General features: G+C 38.8%; 1 protein-coding gene across 1 annotated transcript in view; it reads left to right on the top strand.

Annotated features, from left to right (window-relative positions):
* ALDH1A1 (aldehyde dehydrogenase 1 family member A1) overlaps positions 1–16,639 on the top strand; it is a 59,096-nt gene that overhangs the window by 24,893 nt on the left and 17,564 nt on the right. Inside the window, exons 5-10 of the mRNA XM_060610060.3 lie at positions 1,554–1,615; positions 3,389–3,517; positions 4,934–5,047; positions 9,697–9,799; positions 11,358–11,542; positions 16,096–16,260. Of these exons, the coding sequence (XP_060466043.1) occupies positions 1,554–1,615; positions 3,389–3,517; positions 4,934–5,047; positions 9,697–9,799; positions 11,358–11,542; positions 16,096–16,260 (758 nt within the window). The remainder of the gene's footprint in view (positions 1–1,553; positions 1,616–3,388; positions 3,518–4,933; positions 5,048–9,696; positions 9,800–11,357; positions 11,543–16,095; positions 16,261–16,639) is intronic.

Raw genomic sequence — 16,639 nt, 5'->3', positions numbered from 1 at the left:
CAGTAGAGCATGCACATAATGAGATATGAATATAAAGAAGCATCAGTTTGGAAAACATGATGGGTAGAATTTAATTCCTATAAATGCACTTACTGGCTGTAGAAGTACAACACCCCCTGGGCTGGCCCTCCTGGGTATTTTCAATCTCATGACAGCCTCCAGCAGGTTAAAAGTGATAGCCAGGAATTAAAAGGGGGGGGGGGAGGGGAGTGAGACCATGGTAAAAAACAAGAAATGTGGCTATGTTAGAAATTCTTGCTTTACCCTTTGACGAGGGAGAAACCATTTTAAGTACAAATAGACTTGATAAGGAGCTTTCTTGCTATGATAGCCAGGAAGTTTTTGTGAGAACTAGAATAGAACAGAACAAAATGTGCCATGTAACCTCAGAATGACCACATCAAACTTTGAGGTATATCAATCAATGAAATCCAGATTGCAAAGCAATGTCTTTTACTTCTGACACTTTTTTTAGCAATGTCTTTTACTTCTGGCATTTTTTTTCATGGATTAATAGAGTCTGCTTTTATTTTTTGGTAGGAAAAAAAAGCCTTTAGAATCAGCAATAGGCTTGTAGGGAGATATATTTTTTTTTAATTCTACTCTCTTCTAATTTTATTAGTTTTACTTCAAAAAAATTCTGCCATTACTGATAGAAGTTAGAACTGTCAGAAATAGCACTCTAACAGGTATTTTCTTAGTCATACACCTTTTACCTTTTTTCTTTTTCTTTTTTTTTAAGTTTATTTATCTATTTTGAGAAAGAGAAAAAGAGAGAGAGAGAGCACATGTGCGTGTGCACGTGCATGAGTGGGGTTGGGGCAGAGAAAGAGGGAGAGAAACAGAGAATCCCAAGGAGGCTCTGCACTGTCTGCACAGAGCCCAGCACGGGGCTGGAACTCACAAACCATGATCATGACCTGAGCTGAAACCAAGAGTCTGATGCTCAACTGACAGGGGCACCTAGGTGCCCCCCTTTTACCTTTTTTCTTAAGAAAGAAAGTAAACTTTGAGAATGAGGATAATTTAGAATAAATAGCCCTTCTACATGGGTGAGAGATAGAACTAAATATCTTTCAGATATTTTCTGGTTTCACATCTTTTCCTTGACCTATATCAGTTTTATGGTTCCTCTCATTTCAAATTAGTATTTCAGAACACAATTTTTCATTTTGTAAGTGGTTGCAGATATGTTTTCATGGTTTCCTAAATTTTTGGTTTTGTTTTTATTATTATTTTTTTCAATGTTTGTTTATTTGGAGAGAGATAGAGATAGAGTGTGAGTTGGGGAGAGGCAGAGAGAGAAGGAGACACAGAATCCAAAGCAGGCTCCAGGCTCTGAATTGTCAGCACAGAGCCAGACGTGGGGCTCGAACTCATGAGCCATGAGATCATGACCTGAGCTGAAGTCAGATGCTTAACTGACTGAGCCACCCAGGCACCCTTGTTTTTGTTTTTAGTTATTGTGTACACCTTTCTGTAAGTATCAACCCAAACCACCATCCCATGTATGTCAAATATACTTGTCCATAAATGATTATTTTATTTTCCAGATGGAAACTTTTTTACTTATACAAGACATGAGCCTATTGGTGTATGTGGCCAAATCATTCCTGTAAGTTGGTTTTCTATATCATTTTCCATTTTAAAAAAGAAAAAATAGAATTCTGTTTCATTTGGTAAAGAAGCTTTATCCAACATAAATACGTTCTCAGAGATTTGCTAAATGTGGACCAAATGTAGTAACTGATGAGCTTAGGTCTCCCTGTGACTGAACTCTTTAGGTACAAATGAGTTAGTCCAGAATCGTGTCTATATTGTGGTGTATCTCTTGAGTGTTTCAGTACTTGAGTGTGTTTCAGCATTGACATTGACATTTACTGTATGGCTTGTTTTTAAAATGCTGTGTTATATACTCTTTTTAAGACCCGTGTTTCACATGTAACCAAAGTGGTCATCACCAACTTCTCTGCTTCTATTCTTCACTTTTTATCTCCTCATTGAGACTTATCATGGAGAATAGTAGCAACCGGTGTTCATGTCCTAAATGCCTGTTTTCAATTAAAATGGAAGGAACTGTTGGACCACTGTATGAAATGTATCCTACCTTTAGTAGTATTTTTAAGCAGAATCATGAAGATTTTCTTTTAAACCCCCAAAAGAGGAGGCTACCTAACTGATTTCGCCAACATATTCAAAGAGGCCAAATAAAAAGTTGGCAGAGTATTCTGAAGTTTTTGATTATTTTTTAAAAATGTTTATTTATTTTGAGAGAGAGAAAGAGAGCAGGTGCGAGTAGGGAATGAGCAGAGAGAGAGGGAGAGAGAGAATCCCAAGCTGGTTCCAGGTTGTCAGCAAAGAGCCCAATACGAGTCTCCATCTCTGAATCATGAGATCATGACCTGAGCTGAAATCAGGGGTTGGTTGCTTAACTGATGGAACCACACAGCCACCCGTGAAGTTTTTAAATGAGGAAGTCACAATGAATTATCTTCTGCTCCAATGAGACTGAAATGCATACATACAATTTTTTGAATGAAATTGCTCATTACTTCACAAATCTCAATAAAATTAATAAAAACTACAAAACCCTGGGCACTAATAATGGCTAATATTTATTGCATGACTATGATGAATCGGTCAGTCTGTTAAGTCTTTGGCCTACTTTCTTGAAGAATCCTCAGGATGACCTTCCAAAGTAGAGAGGATTTTTATCAGTACTTACAGATGAAGAAATCATCCAAGGAGAGCATGTAACTTGTCTGAGTTCACTGGGCTAGTCAGTGACTGAGCTGAGATTTGATCCAAGTTCTTAGCCACCAGACGCTAAACTTTAATGTCTTTAGTGAGATATTTGCCTTAGAAATAAACACATACCCACATACCCCCATACCCCCACACACACTCACATACATATAATTTTTATTATTGAAGTATAGCTGACATACAGTGTTATATTAGTTTCAGGTCACTGTTAAGTCTTACTATTGGGTGTGTAGTTACAATAAATGATCTATAAGGAGGGAGGAATAATCACACTTTTCAAACACGTACAGATAACTTCTAGTGTGTTTAATAGCAAGGTTTGATTTTTAAACCATGCAGTGATTTTTTTTTCCCCTCCAGTAGATGAAGAACTCATAATAACAGCCCTTGATAAAATTGTATGGCTCTCTTCCACTCCCGTCCCACATCTAGCTTATTTGGAGCTTTTTAGCATTTATGAGTTTGCTTTTAGCAATTAACTGAATTCGAATACACCAGTTGACCACACAAAACTACCACAATTATTATTTCACATCGATGGGTAGTGGATAATGTAGAAGTTAGATTGGCAAAGGTAGCTTTCAGTGATACAAAGAATCTATTGTTATATATTGCTTTCTAGTGGAATTTCCCGTTGGTCATGCTCATTTGGAAGATAGGGCCTGCCCTTAGCTGCGGAAATACAGTGGTTGTCAAACCTGCAGAGCAAACTCCTCTCACTGCTCTTCACGTGGCATCTTTAATACAAGAGGTGAGTTTCCCCCATCAAAATATGCACAAGAACTCGGGAGGCTTCACTTACAATAAGAAGACCTCACTTCGTGCTCCCCTAAACTACCTCCCAATGGCTCCCGGCCAGTGATGAAGACAAATTTAATATGGCTGCCAGTTGAGATTTTTTGCAATCAGCCCAAATGAACCTCTGCCCAAATGGAGGTAAGATGCCAGATTCAAAGGCTTCATGTCAAACAGTCACCTTATGATCACTTTTGTTTGTTTCTTTTTAAAAATTTTTTAATGTTTATTCATTTTTGGGAGACCGCGCCCCTTGTTTGTTTCTTTGGCCTAACTCTCATGAATGTGACTTCATGTTGAAACTGAAGTATCCTTCTTTCGAATGTTGAAATGAAAATTCGTTTATAACCGGTACCGATGGCCTGGAGTTTCTGCGATTTAAAATTAAAAAAAAAAACTAGTCCATTTGAAGGTTGGAGGCCTCTCTGCTCACTTGTAATATCATGCCACATAATTTTTGAACACATCTACCCACAAGGGGACATGTTTATATTCTGTTTTCTATTCCAGTTTCCTCTGCATTTGCCTTCTCGCTTAACAAGGGGCAAAAAAAAAATTTGCACGTGAAATTTATTTCCATCCACTGTCTGGATTGTGTTCATATCTTTTTTCTTGCAAACAATTTATTGCCAATTGTCCTTCATGTCTTTCCAGAACTTAGAAAACAAGCTTTAGTTACTAGACACTTAAATTTTAAAAACCTGAGTGTAAATCTTAAAACTATTCTTCACTTTAAAAAACAAGGCAAAGATATATCAAAATGGGGCATGTTGGTGCCTACAACATGAAATGTGACTGTGCCCATCTCAGGTACACACTGTTTTCTACCTCATCATTTTTTTAACCAGGAGTGAAATCAGTCTGTGCCACTTAATCATGCACGGGATGACAATTCTTATCTAATGTTTTACTGATTAAATATTGCCAGTAGGCTTTTGCCACCCAGTTGGTATGCCCTGTACAATCAATAGCTAGAAACTAAAAATGTAAGATCCTTTTAGATTTGCCGATAGGTTAATAAACGCATTGCTTTCCTTCTATGTGAGTAATTTACCAAGCTCTTTTACCCATACTATCTTTCTGAGTTACCGTTAGGAAACTTGAGACAGCCATCACTGGGGCAATGACCCATAAAAGTCAAACATGGTCTTACCCCGAGGAGAAATACTTCCCCAGCAATGCAACTCTTGAGGTTATTTTAAGTGGGCTGAGAAATGAAATAATAATAATAAAACCACATAAACGAATCTTTCCTGGTAGAGAAACTCATAAGCTCGGCATAAAAAGGCAACTTTGATCCCATACACTCCTCTTTTTTGTCGTAGAATGAGATTCTCAGTTCTGTTGTAAATATTTTACTTTGTATCTTCAGGCAGGTTTCCCTCCAGGAGTAGTGAACATTGTGCCTGGTTATGGACCTACCGCAGGGGCGGCCATTTCTTCCCACATGGACATAGACAAAGTGGCCTTCACAGGATCTACAGAGGTAATCAGTTACTGGGGCCAGTAGTGAGGAATGTCTGTGTCTCCAGGTGTCAGAAGTGTGTGTTTTATGTAACTGTTTTTAAGCCGACGTTTCTTTAAAACAAAAGTTCTTTTTAATGATTTGCTCCTTATTCAAGCCTTCAGACGTGTTTATAGAACATAAGCAGATGTAGTTGAGATGAAACGGAATACCTGTGACAAACTCGGACTACAGTGAACTGCTTTTAGAATGTTCATTCCTTTCCCTGATGAGAACTATAGCCGATTGGACCCTGTCATGTGATTAGTATGGTTTATGATAGAAATTCTAAATAGAGCCACAGTGATTTGTATGAATGAATGTAATTTTACCCTGTAGATTACGAAAATTAAATTGCAGAACATCACCCTTAGCTCCTTATTTGGGGTTCTCTGTTTCTTGATCGTTCTGAAAGGGAGCCAGCAACTCAGCTTCCTGAATGTTACTGCTGGTTTAGCCTAACTTCTATGCCTTTTTGGCTCCAGTGCGACCTTCTGGAAGGCTAAAGAACAGGGTCTCAGCCATGGGCACCGCAAGAAGAGGCAGGAAGGAGAGAGAGAGAGAGCGCTTCCTGGAAAGTGGAGTTTGGGAGAATAGATTCCCACCTATTGAGATGATTTCCTATTGCAAGCAAAAGACAGTGGTAAAATCATACTGTACCAAGTAAAACACAATCTGAGTCCTCTTATTGGATTATGTGACATTGTTAGAAGATCAGTGCAAACCTTTTACTGGTATTCAGTAGAAAGTTTGAAGAATGAGAATGCTTTCCTATAAAGTGGCTGTTAGAAATAAGATACACAGCAAGACGTGATAAGATACTATGATATGTGTTGACTGCTCTGAGGGCATTCACAGGAAGAAATAAGGAATGGTGATGTCTACGTAGGTGTTAGGACTTGCTCTGAATTTTGAAGAGGGGTTACTTTTTTAACTCCCTTGGAGATTGAGAAGCAAGAAGAACATTCTAGATAATGAGGAGAAGCTAATTGGATTATTTTATACTCCTACTTAGCCACTCCAGTATAAAGAAACATCTACATAGAGAATTAAAATGGTGGAGGGGCGCCTGGGGGGGCTCAGTCAGTTAAGCGTCTGACTTCGACTCAGGTCATGGTCTCGCGGTCTATGGGTTTGAGCCCCGCATCTGGCTCTGCGCTGACAGCTCGGAGCCTGGAGCCTGCTTCAGCTATTCTTTCTCTCTGCCCCTGCCCTGCTCACACTCTGTCTCTCTCTTTCTCAAAAATAAATAAAACATTAAAAATTTTTTTTAAATGGTGGAAAATCAAAAGTTAGTCTTCTTGATTTTTTTAAAAAATTAAATACTTATGTACTTTTTCTTACATTTCATAGACATAGAATAGAAAAAGTTTACATTCTGCAAACCCCTAGTTGATGTGAGGGAAAGCAAATCCTGCATTCGGTGGGACAAAATAATTGGAAATGAGACATGGCAATAAGTTAGAAAGTGGTAAAGTCACAGATCTGAATCATAGCAGAGGAGATAAGGGCAGGAAGGTACAAACTCCTCAACTGAGCATTCTAGACCTTCCCCCAAAGGACTCCATGCATATTTCCTCCTCTAGATCCCATGCCCACTCATTCTCTAGTTCATCTGGGCTGTTGCCGGACCCCCTCTCTGGAACCACTGCCTATTTGTCTTGGCCCATCCCCAGGCCCCTGCAGCATTTTGGGGGACTTTACCTGCCAAAAATAGAAAAACTTTGAGGTTAACAGCCTAGGCAACATCTGGGCTCAAATTCTGACTCTATCCCTTTACGCAGTGTGTCTTCCGAAAGTTAAGTATCATTGCTAAACTTGCATTTCTAATTTGTGAGTGGGAGTAATAATGTCTACCTTAGTGTACAGAATAAAATTGACAGAGCTAATGAGTAGTAAACACCCTACTAGCGAGCACCCTATAGAGGACTCAGATGTATCGTTTCCTTCTTCCAGGGTTGTGCCCACTAGTGGCCACACCTGCTATGATAAGGCTGCTGCCACATGTTACCTCTATGGCTCTCTCTGCAGTTCCGGGGGCATGCTGAATTTTTAAAATGCTTATTTATTTGTTATTGAGAGAGAGAGAGACGGAGAGAGGCTGAGAGAGAGGGAGAGAGAGAATCCCAAGCAGGCTCTGCGCTGTCAGTGCAGAGCCTGACACGAGGCTCCATCCCACAAACTGTGAGCTCATGACCCAAGCTGAAATCAAGAGTCGGATGTTTAACCGACTGAGCCACCCAGGTGCCCCCATCCTGAATTTGAACCTCCCCTCCTGTGTCCCCATTAACCATGGTACATGATTATAATAGCTCGTGCTCTTTGCTTGGTCGTGGATCTCTCTCCTTTGCTGACCATCCTCAAAGACTATTTTATGCATTGTTATCTGCAGAAACCAGTACAGTAACTACTTCTGAATAAGCATTAAATAATCAAGTGTAACCAAGATGATTTTAGAGGCCACGCAGAAAACTCGGTCTTCCTGGGCTCTCTTTTAGCTTCAGGTTTGTGTTTAGCAGATAGCAAGAAACTCACCAAGGTCCGTGAAAGAGGCAAACAGGGGATTCCATCTTGCGTGGTCCTTATAGCAATGACACTCTTTCTAAAAATCCTTCTGGTAAGAGAAGAATGTTCATGCCTCATTCTATTCGTTTAAAACAGAATCCAACATACTCTGTGCACGGTGAGATAAGCTCGGCTATTTTCACGAGCATCTGCTGTTTCTGCCCCACATGGCAATGCCACATTATCATGCCACATATTGTTGACCATGGTCTTGAAGGTTCTTATCCTTCTCATTGCAGAGCTTTTTTAAGAAAAATGGTAAACCTTTACTTTTTTCCAAGTAAAGGAACAAAATCACAAGACAAAATTGATGTTTCCTTCTTTTAGCGTTAGCTAGACCTTTGAGAAAACTCAAACAAACCTTTTGTTTGCCATCTAAACTTGTCCTAAGCAGATGACTCTTACTCATACTTCTAGCCATTCTTCATTCTCATTCTTCTGACATATGTGGCTTTAAGAAAAATATCTCCAATCTTATTCCCTTCCCCAAGGCAAAACTTACCTACTTTAATCAAGTTTCCCCAGTAAATGTTTCTAAGTTAAAAAATTAAGAAAAAAAAAAGATGCAGAAAGAATTAAATTCAAAGGAGGAAAAGAAAAGCATATTATGTAGGAAATACAGAATTCTTAATCATCTTAAATGAAAATTGAATAAGAAGTATATTACAGAAAGAAAATGGTATATAAGAAAAATTTCAGACAGGATTTCCCCACTGCAAGCATGTTAGTTTCTCTTTATTCACCCATATTAAAGGGTTTGTGCACAACATCTTGAAATAAGATAAAAACATTGACAGATTAATTAATGCTTTACTCTGTAATGCACAGTAGCATTCGGCTCAGTAACCACGTAAAAATCAAACACACACTCAGCAAGCATCTACTTATCTTTTGTTCCATTGGGATAGAAACTTTTTATTTAACTCTGATGTGTCAAATAGGAAAAGAAACCCAGAAGCAAGATAAAATGAATCATCTCTCAAAAAAGCAAAGCAAAGATCATTTAAGTACATTCGGACTTCAATAAAACTAATGAAGAGGAAATAGTTGTAAAGCAGGCCAGGTTTTAGAGATGGAAAAATAAAACAACTACAGAAAATAATCTTGATGGGATGTGATCCACAAAGAAAAAAAATGAAAACAATGTCTTTCTCTGAAGAGAGGCAGCAAGCATTAAAGAAGAAACCAGAACAGTAGGATTCCAGCTAGCTGAAGTAGCAGCAGAGAGCACAGATCCAATTTCTTTTTTCTAGCTCTACTGTTCAAAGGTGTGGAGGGAGAGGGGAAGCGAAGAATGCAGGGGGGAGACAGAGAGAGGAAAAGAGAGAGAGAGAGAGAGATACCTGTCAGTCAGTTCATAGTTAAACAAACCCCCACCGCGACAGATAGTGTTAACAAGAAATACACAATGATAGGATTTTATCACTGCTACCAAGGAGGTGATACCTGTTTGGGAAATTGATATGGACACAAATAATACAATCCGAGGTAGACACTGAAGCAATCCTCATGAGCGTTGTATGGGGCAAAAGAGGAAGAAAAGGTCATGTCTACCCAGAGTCAACAGAGCAGGCTTCAAAGAAGTGTTCAGATATCAGCTGGACCCCAAGGAAGGGCAGGACTGGAGTCAACCCAGGTCACAAGGAGCACGTGATGAGAAACAGAGATGAGATTTGGGGGTTAGTGAATATGACCGTTCGGACAGAGTTCTCTGGATTGCAGTAGAGGGATAAAATTAAAGTAGGTAAGTTTTGGCTGGACCGTGACATCTCAAGTCCATCAGTAGAAAGGGGAAGTTCTGATTAAAATGAAAACTACCTCCTGTCCAGTGGTGTTCATCAAGGTCAGCGGTGGATCTTTTCTCAGGAGCGTTTTTCGGATTCATCGTGTGTGCTCGGTTGGAGGAACCTTTGGTATCTGAAGGTGCCAGTCTCGAAAAATGCCACTAATGTCTCTCCCTAATGAAACGTAACTATGGCACAAACATTGTCTAAATTTCGAATGCCAAATAAACCCACCTTCACGGGAGCACACTAAGCCTCCTCCTTTGTAATGCTCCATTACAGGTTGGCAAAATGATCAAAGAAGCTGCCGGGAAAAGCAATCTGAAGAGGGTGACGCTGGAGCTTGGTGGAAAGAGCCCCTGCATTGTGTTTGCCGACGCCGACTGTGAGTGAAAGCCACTCTTAACTTTTCACCCCTCACCTTGGTGTCCCGTAATGCCGTACGCAGAACCTGAAGTTTATAAAAGGGTTTGCCCCTAACGTCAAAATGTAAGGCATTAATGAGAATCTAGAATTACTCGTGAAAGTCTCTCAAACTGTCCTAAAGTACAACACCTAGATAAGTCTAACACAGACACTCTTTCCTCGTGATTTGGAATAGTTTGCTATTTCCTCAGCTGAACTCCAGGCAAACTAACTGTTTTGCACTTAGGAGCCATGGTGTATTCTTAATTAAGTCTATGCCTTTAAATATTGGCATTGGGTTAGGCGTGGTGAATTTGTACTGGGACCAGCTAGGGAGACAGTAAATTTCACATTTGTCCTTTCCCTTCGCTTGGGTCATACACACATTAAATGAAATGGCCAGGGGAAAATGACGCCTATTATTCAAGGAATTTCTCCCTCTCTTCCTCTTCCTAGCAAGTGTAGTCAAATTTACATATATTCAATCTCCAATCATGATCTGACTCCACTATACAATATCCCAGGTTCATTCTCAGTATATTACCGAGTAAAATCCCATAGTTATTTTCTAAATGGATGTCAATTAGCAGAAATAGGTTGTCAAGCATTCATCTAGCTCTTTCTTTAGCAGTTGAGGTATGTGGCAATGAACAAAAATGGCTGAATGTGGTCGTAACTGAAGCTTTTCAGACCACACTACCTTATTATATAGTCTACAAACGAGATTCCTGATTTTTACCAAACCTTTCTGTGAACTGTTTCCACTACAACGTAAGTAGGTGTGGTTAGTTCACAAAAGAAATACAACAGCACTCGACTGACATATGTTCAATTAAGTCTTCAGCATTTAAAAAATTAAAATGCAGAGAAAACTTTCTTCAGGTTGTTTAGGACTTAATAATGACGCAACCTTTTCCTCCCTTTCAAGACCCATTCTACCATCTCAAATACATAGGGAAGAAGAGCTTAGAGGCATATATGAAATAATACAGTATATTTTAAATAAAGTTGGAGAATGTTTTTTCTGGAACAGGGTTCTAAAGCTTGGTGAATGATTCTGGATATCAATTTTTTTCAGAAATAACACTTTTCCTATTGATCAGGGTGTCTAAAAATATTTTTAAGTTATTTAATGCAATTGATAGTTCATATTTTCTTTGTCATATAGTTAAAACTTGGAGCCTGAAATATTCATAGTCACCTAACTAAGTATAAATGGAGATATTTATAAAAATCGTTTGCAGTGGGATTGGATCTTGTGACACTTTCTATATTCTTGGTAATACCTATATCAAAATTGTAATAATAACCACAATTTTTTTTAGATTCTATATTTTTTGCTATCATTTCCATATCACAGAGAGGATTAGAAAAGGTAATTTGTCACCTGGATGATAAGAGGTGGGATGTATTGAATTTATGTCTGACTCTGCAACTCATAAGTTTTCTACACCACCATATTGCCTCTGACAGATATGTATAAAAATATGTAACCTTTGGAAAATAACTCTTCTTCAATGTGAGCGTCTTCTTTGCAGTGGATAATGCCATTGAATTTTCCCACCATGGATTATTCTACCACCAAGGCCAGTGTTGCATAGCTGCATCCAGACTCTTTGTGGAAGAATCAATTTATGATGAGTTTGTTCGAAGGAGTGTTGAACGGGCTAAAAAATACGTTCTTGGAAATCCTCTGACCCCAGGAGTCAGCCAAGGCCCTCAAGTGAGTATAAAATGGAAGGAATAGCCTTCACAGAGGACAAGAATAAAGTGCCCTCTTCAGGCTTACTTATTACTGAATAAGATTATTTCCTTGCCACAGATCTTCCTAGGTGACAATACTGTATCAGTTTGGTATTTAACAAAAATAAATAAATAAATAAATAAATAAATAAATACAGCACCCGATTTAAAGAAAGCATCCTTTCTTGTGTGTTGCCCCCTCTTCATGTCTTGAAACAGTTTAGAAGCATGTCGGAAATGAAAGATGTGAGGAGAAACAACAAATGCTGTAGGTTTCTTGTTTTTCCCCACCTGCACACCTCTTGATTCCCGTATGTGGTCTCCGTCCACTTTGGAAGTTTGTATACAGTCCTATCATTTATATCTTCCTCTGAGTCAGTCCTTTTTCTCAGTTTACATCCCACAGATGTGGGCAGGAAGCATACCTCTAAACTCTCTCCAGTCTTCAGTTACTCTGATTGGCCTTCTAATGGTGGCCTGGGTGTCCTAGAAGGTCCTGAGTTCCTGGCTCTGTGACAAACTTCTCATTTTAGGTGGAGAACCCTAGTTCTCCAACAACCCTAGGCTTCCCAGTTTTTTCTGTCTTCTTAGACCCATTATCAACATGAGAGTCTTGTTCTTGTCCAAAAGCTATCTTTGCCCTTTCCTTCCTTCCTGTTCATTGTCTGTTATGCAAGCTCCTGGATCTTTGGTTCTAAATTTACTCCAACCTTCTGGGACCTTGATGTAGAGCAGTGGTTCTCAGTTGGGAAAGGGGATGTTTCTACTGGTATCTAGTAGAGGGTAGAGGCCAGAGATGCTATAAAACATCTTACAATGCAACAGGCGAGCCCCACAACTAAGAATTATCTGCCATAAAATGCCAATAAGGCTGCTGTTTAGAAATCCTTCTCTAGAGTCTAGACATTAAGCTTAGAGTCTCTATTCTTTCACACTAAAAGTTATACACTGTTCCATGCTGTTGATTTGAAGCAAACACTAATCTTAACTTACTAAACCAAAAATAAATGTGGTTTACCAAAATACTGAATTTACTGGGATAAGTACCTGGCAAAGCCAAAAGGAACAAGGAGGATATGATACCTGACCTCATGGAGTTTACAGTCTGGAAAGGTTAAAAGGATGTTTTGGGTTCTTCTGCTCATGCAAGATAGCCAAGTAGGAAAATCTCAGGATTTAGACAATGCCAGGTATTGAAACCTAAAAGCCCTAAAATAACTCAGCTGGCAAATGAAGTAATACATTGATTTATCTCAATCACATGTGTTTTGTTTTTATCTTTGAGTTAATGAGTACATAGAATTGATGATTTTGCTCATATTAGGTAGGTTTTCAAATGGATGCCAAGACATATAATAAATTTGATTTTGATTTGGTCTCCAATTCTAAAAGAAGGATGGGATTCTAAGCTTTCAGTTTGATTATTTCTCTCTATAAATGACTACCTAGCTATGTAAAAGTAAAGCATGTTTCCCATTTGATGTATTGATAGATAGATGATAGATAGATAGATCTAAAGAGGAACAGGGAAGGAAAGAAAGGGGAAATGAAGAGAATAGAATATGTAAGATACTTAATATTAAACATTGTTGGGCAATACACTCTCCCATTGGGGGATCCGTGCAATTCAACCAGAGGCTCAAAAATTGATCTAGAATACCTCATTCTTCCTAAGAGAAGGGAGTTAAAATAGACTTTAAGAAAATTCCTATTCATAGAATCTTAAGTAAACAGTGATCTAACTGCTTAATATGAGGCCTTAATCTCTATAAGCAAATAGATTTTCATCGCAAGTTTTACTGAGTAAGTAGAATAAGTAGATTTTTGAGAAGACTGAAAAGGCCTTGAAACTTCTTCACCCTTAAAAATATCTGTTGTTATAAGACAAAACTTACAGAAAGAGACATTTATGCACTAAGTACATTTATAGATACAAGTATATGTAAATACATATTACATATATACACACACATATATACATATGTGTACAGTGTATTATATATACATATATATAAATTTCTTAATGGGTAAAGTGATTTTCCAATTTGATTTCACAGCCCAAAATGTGCCTTTTTAAACACCTGGAAATGTCTATATTTTCATTTGAAAAAGAAGTAATGATACCAATATTAAATGTTGTAACATTATCAGCACAGTTGCATTTGTCTTAATGCGGAGAGATGGGCTTTGGAAATCGAGGTTGGATTTAAAATCTAACCTCCCTGAGGCTCTGTTTTCTCATCTGTAAAATGGGAGTAGTAACACCAATCTTGTAGGGTCATTGTGCAGTGAAATGCAATAATCTATATAAAGCATCTATCTAATTGTCTGGTTCACAGTACATGCTCAAATGTCTGTTAAATAAATGAGAATTGCAGGTTCCCATTTACAACTGTGGTGACAATTATTATCACAGATCAATAACTCCATATATCTGCTCTCATTGCTTTTGTTGATCTATGGTCTCCAAATAAGTTGAAGGATGTGTCCGTGTCATTTCCCCCTTTGTCTTCTTTCTCAGCCCACGAACCCTAAGGAATGAGAGAATTTGCGCAAACACATCAAAATGTATACTCTGAGGCTATTACAACGCCATGCCCTATTACATTTCACAGACTAGCCCATGGGCTAACGGCCCATCGCACAGTAGAGAGCCCCTGCTACATCCTAGCATTATTGAGAAGTTCCTGAGGGCCAAAAGGAGAGCCAAATTCAGATATGGCCAGTCTGAAACCTTCTGAGGAAGATTAGTATGTATGGTGGATCAAAATCAGCGGGACTCAACTGAGTATGTCCCGAAGTATAACTGAAAACTTCCCTCACTAGGCCTAGCTCTAATGCAACATTCCCAATCTTTCCTGTGCATTTGAATCACCAGAGGATCTTGTTAAAAAGGCCAATTCTGACACAGTAGGTTTTGGGTGAGGCCTGAGAAATGCATTTTCGCCACCAAGTAATGCTAAAGTTGCTGGTTAGAGAACCACATTGTCATTTGCCAGCCAGTAAAAGATGAATTCCTATATTTTTAGAGGTTATTGGCCATCGAAGTCTTCCAATAGTCAAATCCTTTCAGCCTTTACCTCCCAGTGCATAAGCCAGACTAGCACGGTCACCAAGTACCCACTCTGGTCATAGGCAGGGAAAGGTTATGGCTTAGGGCCATAACAATCATGATTGTTTTGAGGCCACAGACAAGTGAATATTTTGGAATAGGCCAGGGAAGCTTTGCACGGAGACACACGGATGCTTGGTTATTTGCTGACAAACCAGAATATTTTCACCAGGCAGAACTAACAGCACCACTTAGTCTGGCTGTAGAAGATATTATGCAGCAATTTAAATATCAAACCAACAGTTCTTAAACCAACCCTACGACTTCCTTAATTTGCTGGAAATGAAAGAACGTTTTCTTTGGAGACTATTCAATTAAATATCGTGCACTACGGAGGATTGAGCAACGTCGTACCGAATATTGTGCCAGATTTTAGAAAACCTTTTCTGGTTTCAGATAGCACATAATCTAATTGGATATGGGAGCTGGTTTGTGTGGTCAGAGGTCTTTGAAACCTTTTTCTGGGATTTAGAAGATGGGGGAGATTGCAGGGTAAAAGATGATAAAGAGCAACACTTTTTAAGTAGTGAGAAAAGACAAGTTGAGCTAGCAAGAGGGTCCCCCCCCACTTGACTCCTGGATCTTCAATCGTTTTCCTTTAAAATTTTTTAATAACGTTTGTTTATTTTTGAGAGAGAGAGAAGGGGAGGGGCAGAGAGAGAGGAAGACACAGAATCCGAAGCAGGCTTCAGGCTCCGAGCTGTCAGCACAGATACACGGGGCTCTAACTCACGAACCGTGAGATCATGACCTGAGCCGAAGTCATGACCTGAGCTGAAGTTGTGACCTGAGCTGAAATTGGATGCTTAACCGACTGAGCCAGGCAGGCGCCCCTAATCTTTTTCCTTTAAAACTAAACCTTAACCTGCTGAGAGGGACCTGAACTGAAGAGGATGACCAGACTGTGGTCAGCATGGATCTGGCCAGAGGAGATAGGAATGAGGAGAACCAAAGAGAGGTCTAGGGATCGGCAAAGTCCCAAAACATCTGCTTGCCAATTGCCATATTTAATTAAACCCATTCCCAAAGTTCTTTTTTCCTTTCACTCTTTATTTCACTTTGGACTACAGTAGTCAAGTAAGTATGTTTGACTATGAACAGGCATTTTTCCAGGATAAATACATAAATAATGTAAATAAATAACACTTGTTTGCAGTGATCATGTGCTTTTCTTATGTAACTATAAATCAGATACTAAATACAAATATTTATCTTTAAGTGTTCTTTCCAGAAAAGTCAGGAGAATAAACAAAGAATTAATCTGAGCCTCTGTCAGCTATTTTGATAGGATATTTGACTTCATAACAATATTCGAGCATTTTGAAGCCCTCATTAACAGGCTGGGTGATGTATTACTTCCATAAACTTGCTTTCTTAATTCATTCACTTATTTTCCGCTCCGTATGATATTTTTCAAATAGATTGACAAGGAACAATATGAAAAAATACTTGACCTCATTGAGAGTGGGAAGAAAGAAGGGGCCAAATTGGAATGCGGTGGAGGCCCCTGGGGGAATAAAGGCTACTTCATCCAGCCCACAGTTTTCTCTAATGTTACAGACGAGATGCGCATCGCCAAAGAGGAGGTAAATGCTTTCATCCTGCTCTGTTCCCTTTGTTGCCAAGTTTTCTCTACGTGTGTGGGTACAAAGTGTCCCTTTAAAATTCTCAGTTCTTTGAACATCGTTACTGGTTTGCATGTAACTTTCCATTTCTGTTACCGATAAACGTTTATTTGTGATCAAGACTCAAAATAGTAAGGGAGTCATGAGCTGGCCAAGAGTTTCCAGCCAAGGGCAGATCAGGATGCTTAATAACTTCTAGGTGATTCTTCCACAGCCTGAGAGATGAAGAAAACTTCATCTTCATTGTTCCTTTTTCTCCTCTGGAAATAATATATTTGAAGATTATTGGATTGATTATTATTACATGATATGAAGGATTTTAAAAATTTTTTTAAGTTTA

The sequence above is a fragment of the Panthera onca genome, chromosome D4 (assembly GCF_046562875.1).
Source record: "Panthera onca isolate mPanOnc1 chromosome D4, mPanOnc1 haplotype 2, whole genome shotgun sequence".
NCBI classification, from domain to species: domain Eukaryota; kingdom Metazoa; phylum Chordata; class Mammalia; order Carnivora; family Felidae; genus Panthera; species Panthera onca.
The sequence above is the reverse complement of the archived record's forward strand: the minus strand, read 5'-3'. Positions and strand labels throughout refer to the sequence as shown.